The 11,870-nt window shown below is 38.5% G+C and overlaps 1 protein-coding gene across 1 annotated transcript; it reads left to right on the top strand.

The window, feature by feature from the left end:
- Positions 1–3,713: 3,713 nt before the first annotated feature.
- On the top strand, positions 3,714–11,636 carry LOC310948910 (aldo-keto reductase family 1 member B1; the record flags this gene model as incomplete). The annotated part of the gene is made up of 10 exons (XM_083916203.1): positions 3,714–3,800; positions 4,237–4,413; positions 4,758–4,874; positions 7,058–7,135; positions 7,904–8,020; positions 9,375–9,487; positions 9,823–9,910; positions 9,983–10,066; positions 11,337–11,419; positions 11,496–11,636. The coding sequence occupies 10 exons, from the start codon at positions 3,714–3,716 to the stop codon at positions 11,527–11,529; spliced, it is 978 nt and encodes a 325-aa protein (XP_083772329.1). The 3' UTR covers positions 11,530–11,636.
- Between the last annotated feature and the right edge of the window lie 234 nt (positions 11,637–11,870).

Below are 11,870 nucleotides of genomic sequence, written 5' to 3'. Positions count from 1 at the left end.
AGTATACAGTTCTTTTAAGAGTATATATATATAGGTAAAAAAGAACTATATACTGTATACAGTATATAGTTCTCATAAGAGTATATATATAGGTAAAAAAGAACTATATACTGTATACAGTATATAGTTCTCATAAGAGTATATATATAGGTACAAAAGAACTATATACTGTATACAGTATATAGTTCTTATAAGAGTATATATATAGGTAAAAAAGAACTATATACTGTATACAGTATATAGTTCTTCTAAGAGTATATATATAGGTACAAAAGAACTATATACTGTATACAGTATACAGTTCTTCTAAGAGTATATATATAGGTAAAAAAGAACTATATACTGTATACAGTATAAAGTTCTTCTAAGAGTATATATATAGGTAAAAAAGAACTATATACTGTATACAGTATATAGTTCTCATAAGAGTATATATATAGGTACAAAAGAACTATATACTGTATACAGTATATAGTTCTCATAAGAGTATATATATAGGTACAAAAGAACTATATACTGTATACAGTATATAGTTCTTCTAAGAGTATATATATAGGTAAAAAAGAACTGTATACTGTATACAGTATAAAGTTCTTCTAAGAGTATATATATAGGTACAAAAGAACTATATACTGTATACAGTATACAGTTCTTCTAAGAGCATATATATAGGTAAAAAAGAACTATATACTGTATACAGTATACAGTTCTTCTAAGAGTATATATATAGGTAAAAAAGAACTATATACTGTATACAGTATAAAGTTCTTATAAGAGTATATATATAGGTAAAAAAGAACTGTATACAGTATACAGTTCTTGTAAGAGTATATATAAAGTTTAATAAGAACTGTATACTGTATACGGTATACAGTTCTTATAAGAGCATATATAAAGTTTAATAAGAACTATATACTGTATACAGTATATAGTTCTTATTGAACTATATATATACTGTATACGGTATACAGTTCTTGTAAGAGTATATATAAAGTTCAATAAGAACTATATACTGTATCCAGTTCTTATAAGAGCATATATAAAGTTTAATAAGAACTATATACTGTATACAGTATACAGTTCTTATAAGAGCATATATAAAGTTTAATAAGAACTATATACTGTTACAGTATACAGTTCTTATAAGAGTATATATAAAGTTTAATAAGAACTATATACTGTATACATTATACAGTTCTTATAAGAGTATATATAAAGTTCAATAAGAACTATATATATATCTGCATCAGATTGGTAAATATTTTCATCTTTGTATCAGAGCAGGTGTTGACATTGTGAGATTGCATAACATCATCCCAAGTAGTATTCCGCAATTCATTTTCAAATTGTGTTATTTTACTTTTGGGAAACCCTGCAAACTCTGGTTTACCATCGCACCAGCCAGATTTTAGATTTTAGTTTTCTAATAATCAAAACCATATTGTGGTCAGAGAGGGCTGTGATTAAATTGTATGTCTTTGTAACTCTCTCAGTTCTATTAGTGAAGTATATCTATATATTTATACACATACATGTACAATAACAGAATAAAGCAACAGTCTCTCTTGACTTTTAATGTTTCTTTACATATTCCCTCATAAGATCAGGGAGCACAGATCATTTAACCTTACATAACACAGAAGCACCATCACAAACTCTCCTTATCTTATCCTCTCCTTGCAGCTGTAAGAAGTACATCTTTGCTATCCACTAGGCCTTCACCGGCTAAAATAACGACAATATTTCCAGCACTTGAAAGTATGCCCCTCTCCCTTTCTATTATCCTCCTTCCTACGTTAAACTTTTTGGCGAGCAGCCGATGTGAACTGCCCTGACTTGGTGCACGTAGGCTCCACGTTATCAGATACAAAAAACATGTTGCGTAATGGGTGTACAGTGATGCAGCATTATTTGGATTATTAACTGTAATATCATTACTGTTTTGGAATAATACATACTAAATACATATGAGTACGATCTTATCTAACACAAGAATGACAAAGACAAGAATGCAAATAAGTGTATTTATTGTAGAACTAATCCCTTAAGAGTGACCCTAACTCGAACCCCCTGCACTCAAAAATATGTTTTTCTTCTTGTTCCCACAGTTGAATGTTAGAGCTTCACTGTGCACAACGAGGAGTAGACTTTGATACTCAAAGGGTGTTTTCATTTTCATCCACTGAATCTGTGCTCATTGAAAAAAAACTATTTTAAGGGTGGGCCTATGAGCATGATTTGTGACATCACAAACAGTTTTGAATCCTGGGACAGAAAAAGTGCTGACATCACACCTGGGTCATGTTCTTCGTAATTGTGATGATGACGGGCTCAAACTGCTTTTAAAGAACCAAATTAGTTGAGTGTGAATAAACAGCATCATTAGCCTTAATTAGTGAAAATTGTAATCCTTAAGGTTTCTATTTATTTAATTGTCAGTTCCTTTTTTATCAAAGAGTGAGTTAAAACAATGGTGATTGATCATATGACCCACTAATGAAAGCACATTCCCTCCCTAAATGCAAATGCTCCGCCATGTAAGTGACACTGTCGGTTGGTCTGCCGGTGGAGGTTGTCACTGTTGGTTATGTCGCGTTCACTTGGGGAATTCCAACTTCTGAGTCAGGCTTGTAGTAAGGGCAGAAGTGTAATAGGAACATGTTTATGCGTGGCTTAAATATAGAGGACGGACTAGAAGTAGAGTGGTAATGGTGTTTCAGAAAAGTTTACAAAAGAGCAAAAAAAAAATAGTCAACATACATAGTGACCGTGAACGTGACAAGATGGAGGCTCTGAAAGTACAGGCTCGACCGCAGTTACATCTTACCACCAAAGAGGCCGCTAGAAACAAGTTAACTCAAATCTTACGGATTATGACTTTAAGGCGCATTTGAAAAACAGGGGCCAGTTCTGAAGCACCTGCGCTGGAAGAAAGTGAATAACTGTTTCTTTAACTCACACAAAGTGTTTTAGTGCTCCTAAGTCACTAAGAGGCATTTATTCTCCCAGGTTTTTTTTGTTCTTCTTGCTGCTCTTGTATCCAGTTTAGTTTTCATTTGCACCTCTCCCTATCAGCCATGGTCATTGTAGTCTGATAATTAAGAGGCCTCTTACATGGATACCTGCTAAGTTTGCCTGTTAAGTCATTCGTTACCAGGTAGACTTTGATTGACAAAGTTCAACTGATGGACATCCATGTATTATATATTATAAGAATATTGTCAGTTCTTTTCCCATTGGATGTGATATGATACAAACTCAAATCTGCAGCGTTTGAAAGGGTGCACAGTTCAGTGATACAATATCACCATCTAATGTTGAACTCTAAATATTACAGCAGGTCTTTCTTGTGACTGCCTGTGTGTGTGTTTATGAGTGTGTGCACTGCCACCCCTATGAGAAGAGTGACCTTTGCAACATGTTCCTCCTCACTCACTGACTTTATATGTAAATATTCGTGGTATTCTGTGTGTTGTCCAATAATTAACTACTGGACTGATAAGGCGGGAATAGGAGAGGGAAAGAATCAGTGAAGGGGGAAGTAAAGGAGAGAGAGAACACTTCAGATAGAGAAGTGAAATCAGCAAAGAAAAAGGAAGGACGTTGACTCAGCAGTTGCACTTTGAGGGGACAAGAGGAAGAGGAAAGCTCTGACAGTGTACGAGTGTGTGCTGAGTTTCTCGTTTCGTTGCTTTTTTTCTTGCTGTGGTTAAATGTACTCACAGGACACACGGGCGGCCAGGACCATTGAGCTCAATGATGGCACACGCATGCCAGTTTTGGGTCTGGGGACATGGAAGGTAGCACTCCTTCATATATCTCTGACTTTAAACAATACAAGTGTTATCAGTTTGATTCTTTGCCTACTGTTTGAGAGTAATGTCTTCAATTATGTGTTTTGCAACACATAATGCATGCACATGCATTTTAGATAAGACCTAGGAGGACATTTAAAATACTGGATTATCTTCCCTGCATATATAGACACAACCCTCTTTATCAAAGGAACAGTTTGATATTTTGAGAAATAAGCTTATTTTGCTTTCTTGACAAGAGTTAAAGGGGCAGATTGATACCGCTCTCATATCTGTGCATAAACGGGGCTTAAACCATTAGTTGATTAACTTGATTAAGACCGGAGGCTGAATTTTAAAAATGTCACTCTAAAATAATTTGAATGATTTTCATATGGCAGCTAGTGGTGGAGATGTAAGACAAATGTTTTACTTCTTGCAGTCCTCCCATCTTCCCCACACCTCAACCCAGGGTGCAGTGGAGGCTGCCATTGCGGCCGGCTACCGTCACATAGACACCGCTTACAGGTACAATAATGAGGCTGATATTGGGAAGGCTCTGCGTTCCAAGATACAGCAGGGCATCATCAGGCGGCAGGACATGTTCATCGTCAGTAAGGTGAGTAGACGCAGTGGAGAACAGGTCTTACAGCAAGGCCAGGGTGCAACACGAGAAGGGGGGATTACATGAAATTCGTTTTTTTTTAACTGATGCACTTTTTGAATTAAAAACAGTAAGAATAAAGCACGCTCATGCCATGCTGGCAAGTGGACAAACTGAGCCATACAGATAGATGAATGTGTTTTCTGATTTACTCAAAAATGCCTTTGAGTCACTAAAGTAAACCATATTTTAAATTATGTTATGCATTACTAAAACATGATTAGATTTTTTTTTTACTTCATCTTCCTAATGTGATATTTTACTTTTCTATTCCCTCCTGTCCAATTTTTTTTAAATAGCTGTGGTTAACCCATCATGGCCCAGAGGACATCCCTGTGTGCCTCAATAAGTCCATGAAGGATCTCCAGCTGGACTACCTGGATCTTTACCTTGTGCATTTCCCTGTTGGCTTAAAGGTTGAGTGTTACATCCAAAAGATTTTATAAAACTTTACACCCCTTATTCCAAAGGTTCCTTGGCTATGAAAAACATATCTAACGCCTCACAAATGTAACTTAAATATTAACTTTGTTTTGGTCTCCACAAACTCCTTGAAGTAGTTACAAATGTATAGAAAAATAGGCCTTAACCCACCCCTCCCTACCCCCCCACCGTCACTCAGGATCTGTGAAGAGGATGTGTGTCAGCTCTTCAAGAAACTAAAGACCAAGAAAGCTCCAGGCCCAGACGGTGTGTCACCCTCCTGTCTGAAGGTCTGTGCTGACCAGCTGACCCCCATCTTCACCCAGATCTTCAACAGATCCCTGGAGCTGTGTGAAGTCCCCTCCTGCTTCAAACGCTCCACAATAATCCCGGTCCCCAAGAAACCAGCAATCACAGGACTAAATGACTACAGGCCTGTGGCCCTGACATCAGTGGTCATGAAGTCCTTTGAGAGACTGGTGTTGAGCCACTTGAAGGACATCACAGGACCCCTGCTGGACCCCCTGCAGTTTGCATATCGGGCAAACAGGTCAGCGGATGATGCAGTCAACATGGGACTGCACCACATCCTGCAACACCTTGACACCCCGGGGGCTTATGCAAGGATCCTGTTTGTAGACTTTAGCTCGGCTTTCAACACAATCATCCCGGACATCCTCCACTACAAACTCTCCCAGCTCACCGTCCCAGCCTCCACCTGTCAGTGGATTACTAACTTTTTGACTGACAGGAGACAGCAGGTGAGGCTGGGGCGGATCACATCCAGCACCTGGACCATCAGCACAGGCGCTCCCCAGGGGTGTGTGCTCTCTCCACTGCTCTTCTCCCTTTATACAAATGACTGCACCTCGAGTGACCCATCTGTCAAACTCCTGAAGTTTGCAGACGACACAACCGTCATCGGTCTCATCCGGGACGGTGACGAGTCTGCTTACAGACGGGAGGTGGGACAGCTGGCCCTCTGGTGCGGTCAGAACCATCTGGAGCTAAACACGCTCAACACTGTGGAGATGACAGTGGACTTAAGGAGCCGCCCCCCACACTGCCCCCCATCACCATCCTCAACAACACCGTGTCTGCTGTGGAAACCTTCAGGTTCCTGGGATCCATCCTCTCCCAGGACCTGAAGTGGAGCCACAACGTGGACTCCATAATCAAAAAGGCCCAGCAGAGGATGTACTTCCTGCGTCAGCTGAGGAAGTTCAACCTGCCCCAAGAACTGCTGATCCAGTTCTACACGGCAATAGTTCAGTCTGTTCTCTGCACCTCCATCATTGTTTGGTTTGGATCGGCCACCAAACAGGACAAGAACAGACTGACACGGACAATCAGGACTGCAGAGAGAATCATTGGTGTCAAACTGCCCACTATCCAGGACCTGCACTCATCCAGAGTCAGGAAAAGGGCAGTTCACATCTCTGCAGACCCTTCACACCCTGCACATCACCTCTTTGAACTTCTCCCCTCTGGCAGGCGTTACAGAACTCTGTACACAAAAACAGCCAGACATAAAAACAGTTTCTACCCCCAGGCCGTCACACTGCTGAACAATTGACCCCACCCGACACATCACACACACATGCCAAAGACAAATGCACCTTATGCACCTTATGTATATCACTGTAAAATAATATAACAAAGATATTTATAACAGCCTGGTCACTTTACTTTGCACAATTATTTTATCTTTCTATTTTAAATTTCTCATATTTACTTGTTAACCTATTTTTAATATTAACTATTTTTTATCTTAAATTATTGTTCTGTGTTGTTCTGTTATTGTTCTGTTATTGTTATGTAAATGTTATTGTTATTGTTATGTTAAGGTTTGTCCTGTTAAATGTTTGGAAACTGTGAGCAAAGCATAAGCCGGAGTCAAATTCTCTGTATGTCCAACATACTTAGCAATAAACCTGATTCTGATTCAGATTCTGATTCTGATTCTGATGAGCAACATGTTCAGATGATACATATTAAGATTTACTGCCAATATCAAAAGTATCTTATTGCATGTTGGGAGGAGGTTATTTCTGGCTCTATATGTTTTTTTTCCCTAAATGTCCTTAAAGGAAGGAAGTAATTTGAAAAGTTGCAAAAATGACACATTTATGCATAGAAGCGTCTATTTGACTGGTACCTTTAAATGTCTTCCTAGAAAGTGGGTGATGACCATTTCCCAATGAAGGATGGAGAGATGCTGACCTCTGATGTAGACTATGTGGATGTCTGGAGGGTAAGAACATGTGCACTGTTCTCTTTCTGTCTGCATGGGCACTGACACCATCAGAGCCAACATATGCTACTCTACGCATGCATCCACCGTTTCTTTTAACAGTTACAGAAATACAGAATGTAAACAGTTTTCTAAACTTAAGTAAGTAGTTCTCTCCCTTAAGGTTAATTAGATTTTCTCTGGTTCTACCCTCCTACTGTTTCGGTCAAATTTGACCTGTTTTCAAGTTATGATGAAAATACATTTAATTCATTACATCCTCAACTATGGCCTACCAAATACATTAAAACACAGCGTGTATCTTTCTTTCTTTCTTTCTTTCATTCTCCAGGGCACTTTAGACACATAACACAACAAATGTAATAACATTTGTTTACATAAAAAGTAAAGAATACAAACTAATTATTTTTGGAATCATTTGTTTCATCATCTTATATTAAATCTGCCTGTTCGGATTCAAAAGCAATAAAATGAATGAACTGGGCGTATTTTAAACTTTGTGTATATACCATTAGCCATGAATAATGATAATAATTACTTAGTAGATAAATCATTACTGGAGGATCATTTGTGTTTGTTTAAGATTCTGGTGAAAAAATACACACTAAAGGTGTAAACCCTTTTCTGACACAACAGCAGGGTTTAAATTAAACATAACATACAAACATCCACCTTGCATGGAAAGGACATTTTTCAGATAAACCACACCTTTTAGAGTGGAATCAGAGGGTTATGGTTTACAGTCACTGTCTGTTGTTGTGTTTGCAGGGGATGGAAGCCCTGCAAGCCTCAGGGAAGGTGAAGAGCATCGGTGTGTCCAACTTCAACATCCTGCAGCTGGAGAGACTTCTTGCTCTGTGCAGGGTGCCCCCTGCTGTCAACCAGGTGCTGCTTATTTAGCTCTTTTTTGACACAAGTGTGTTCATTCAAAACATTCTCATTTCCTTATACCTTCATACTTTAAAGGTTGAATATGTAGAATCTTAATTAAAAGCTATATAATAATAATAATAATACACCCACAAGCGTTTTGAGGGGTACAAAATGAAAGTATTGCTTTTCCATAAAAAATATATTTAGTCTGAATTAATATTTAACTTTTTTTTTGACAGGTTTCACAATGACTTTCTGTCACATTCTGTTCACATTGTAGCAGCCAATAGCGGTCGGCATTGCAGGTTGCCAGGATTGTCTGTTGCTAGGCTACAAAAACAAGAAATCATTTTGAGTTGAGAGCTAGTTAATCGATTACATGCCATTCAAAGAAAGACTTCCAGTTGATGACTGCCACAGGTTAAATACTGTTGTAAAATTAATTGATAAGTCCAAATGAGTTGTTACCCTGTATGATTCAACGCTTGACACACTCAGCAACAAACCTGGCAACCAGAGTGCTGGAATTATTTTTTGTTGTTGCGGCTACGATCTTAAGACACTAGATGGCGGAGTTCTGCTCATTCTCCATATTCAACCTTAAGTATGGACCCATGTCCCGTACTTTAATTTATTGTGCAAGTAAAAAGTGAGTGGTCCGACATTAGTTGGGGGGATTTCCACTCAACACAATACACACAATACTTTATTGATTAAAAAGTGAAGCAATGTTTCAACCTGAAGGGTCTTCATCAGGCAAATAACTCACGTGACAGATAGAAGGGAATATATATAAAGGCACTGAGTCAATTACAACATTAACATCAGCCAATGAAATAGGCTATAGCTCATTTTAATACTAAATTTAAACGCAGTGTAAGTCCATACAAACATTACGTAATCTCTAGGAGAAAAAATATATCAATAAATATGGTGGAAATGCATTATAGAAAAATAAATATAATAGAAAAAACGCATTGTAATATATGTATAGCAAAAGGGCATACCAACAAGCAACAACAAAAATTTAAAAATGTAAGAATAATAAAGATTTCATAGTAGCTATGAAAAGGAAAAGCAATTAAAATAGCATAAATTGAGACGCTATAGATTATAGACACTATAAGACACCAATTAAAATAGCATAAATTGAGACGCTATAGATTATAGACACTATAGACACCAATTAAAATAGCATAAATCTAGATGCTAAAGATCTGCCAAGGTGCTGGAGAAGCAGAAAAATCACCAACATGGTTTAATACCAAAGCTCTCATTTAGACCATTGGGTGAACTTTATGAGCAGCTTGTTTGAAATGAGCAGCCACAGGGTCAGCATCCGTGTGTTTGGTGTTATCATCCATAGATCGAGCTACATCCCTACCTGGTGCAGCCGGAGATGATAGAGTTCTGTAAATCCAAGAGCATCGCCCTGACTGCCTACAGTCCCTTTGGCTCGCCTGCGAGACCCCCAGACATGTAAGACGCACAGCATCACTCTGACTCAGAATTAGGATTAAAAATGGAGCAAACACCTAGGTGTGATAACGTTCAGAGGTCATTATGTGATCCATAGAGGACACATTTATTCAGATCCACTTTGTGTTGCTTCAAACTTAATTAGAGCTTGTTAACAAGTGAGATGACTCAGGAGTTGTTTATTAACTAACCCAAAAGCTAAACCTTTGTCACCATCAGAAAGAGAGTTAAGAGAAATAGTGACATTTTACATATGCTTTTTAATATAAATGTATTTACACATAGGATCAATCTCAGAAAGAAATATCTCTTTTTTTTTCTCTTGCCTGTCTTAGGTTCAGAGGAGACGCTGATCCACATAAGCTCCTGGAGGACCCAGTCGTAGCAGATATAGCCAAGAAGCTCAAACACAGCCCTGCACAGGTCGGTGTGTGTACTGTTGATGTGTAAGTGTGTGTGTGTGTTCCTTTGTTCGTAACAGTGGTATTCTCCCAGGTATTGCTGAGGTACCATGTGGAGCAGGGTATTGCAGTCATCCCGAAGAGTGACAAGCCTCATCGCATCCTTGAAAACACAAAGGTAAAACCTCACCTCTTTATCCTCTACTGTTTCTCTCAGGGTCACTACTACTAACTGCCTCTTTTCTGAAGTGCTCACTCACTGCTTTGTCATGGTAGTGTGTTCATAAGCGTTGTTCTGTTTTTTTAAAGTGCATTAATTGGCCACTTGGTGGGAACAGAATAACCAGAAAAACTACATTGACATATAACTGGCTTCTAAAGTGGATGCAGCAGACAAAGCAACATTAGACATGTTTCTTTCCACCTGTCAGTGTTGGTTCTATCCCATTACAAATGGGGTTGGTGGGGCGTATTAAGGGTATACCCCCACCACTACCCCATAGATTTGGTTCTCCAAAATACTACCGATGCACATAAAAAATACAAGAATACTCCTTAAGTGTTAACCTACATGTTATTTATAAATTCCCATGCATAATTACAATTTCCCCTTTCCGGGGATAAACGTATGGTGAAAGATGTATGAAAATATTCGCCACAGTTGGGGTGACCAGAGGTGGGGTCCAGGCTTGATATTACGGGGACATAGACCATGAATGTCTGTACAAAATGTCAAGGCAATCCCTCCAATAGTTGTTGAGATGATTAAAGTGGTGAACAGAGAGATTTCTTGAAGAGGTGTACTGATATGCATCATGTAGGCGCAAAGCTATTCAAAAAGCAGCCTCAATGAAAAAAGTATCGCTTGCACAATGACTCTCCAAGTCTCTCGAAAAGCGTGGATATACAGAATAACCTCATAAAGTCACATCAGAAAATGTGCACGTACTGTATATGCATTATATTTATACACAAATGTGTGTCATGGTCAAGGATATGACGAGAAACCAAGATGAAGCTATTCCTTAAGCAGAGCTCATTTACAATATAACAATATGTATATACGTAAATGTGTGGTGAGCAATTTGACATGAAGATTGGACTTGAATCAAAAATCTTTTTGAAAACGTTTTTTTGACCTGGAGTCAGTGTGCAGACATTACTCTTTTCCTTGACGGACCATCCCTGCAGCCCTGCCCCCATGATGCTACAGTTCAGCTCTGCATCATCATTCAAGACAACCTGTGTATGAACATTGTTATGGAGTATGTGGCGTTTTAGGGACGCAGATGATGATGATGATGATGATGATGGCTAAGTTGACCAAATGGACAATCAGCTCCAAAGTAGCGCGGGTTTATCAACTGTACTGCAAGAATAATAAAACGCCATTGTCTAGGACTTAAGAAAAATGATGAGCATCATAATCAGTTAAAATGTTTGTGCAGATCTTTGACTTCAGTCTGACTGAAGAAGACATGAGAGCACTGAGAGGACTGAACCGAGGGTGGAGGGCCTTCTCGCTCGAGGAGTAAGTCAACACGCAGGGATAGTCTTCTTCCAGCTGCAGCGAATTTCACAGTGATGGTTGTTCTTCTGTTTTACAGAGTCAAGTCTCATCCATATTACCCCTTTGTATGATGGTGCCAGGAGAGAAGAGAGCGTGCTCAGTCCAGCTACATGCAGACACCTGCAGCACCACACCAGAGTCCATCAGTGCCTTATTGACATAATAACAATAATAAGACAAGTCTGAAGATTATTCAGCTTTCAATGCTACCGATGCTATGGCTACAATATTGTATATCTGTGTTAATACGATCAGATTTTTTTTTAATTAAGTCGATTTGACAGGTCAACACTCACAAATGCACCAAATCCAACAAACAATTCTTACTTATATTTTATTACAATATACAATAAGGATAACATTACAGTTTTGTTACACACTCTCTGCATGTGTGTGTTAATGTAGACATTGC

The sequence above is a fragment of the Echiichthys vipera genome (assembly GCF_963691815.1).
Source record: "Echiichthys vipera genome assembly, chromosome: 7".
Taxonomy (NCBI): domain Eukaryota; kingdom Metazoa; phylum Chordata; class Actinopteri; order Perciformes; family Trachinidae; genus Echiichthys; species Echiichthys vipera.
The sequence above is the reverse complement of the archived record's forward strand: the minus strand, read 5'-3'. Positions and strand labels throughout refer to the sequence as shown.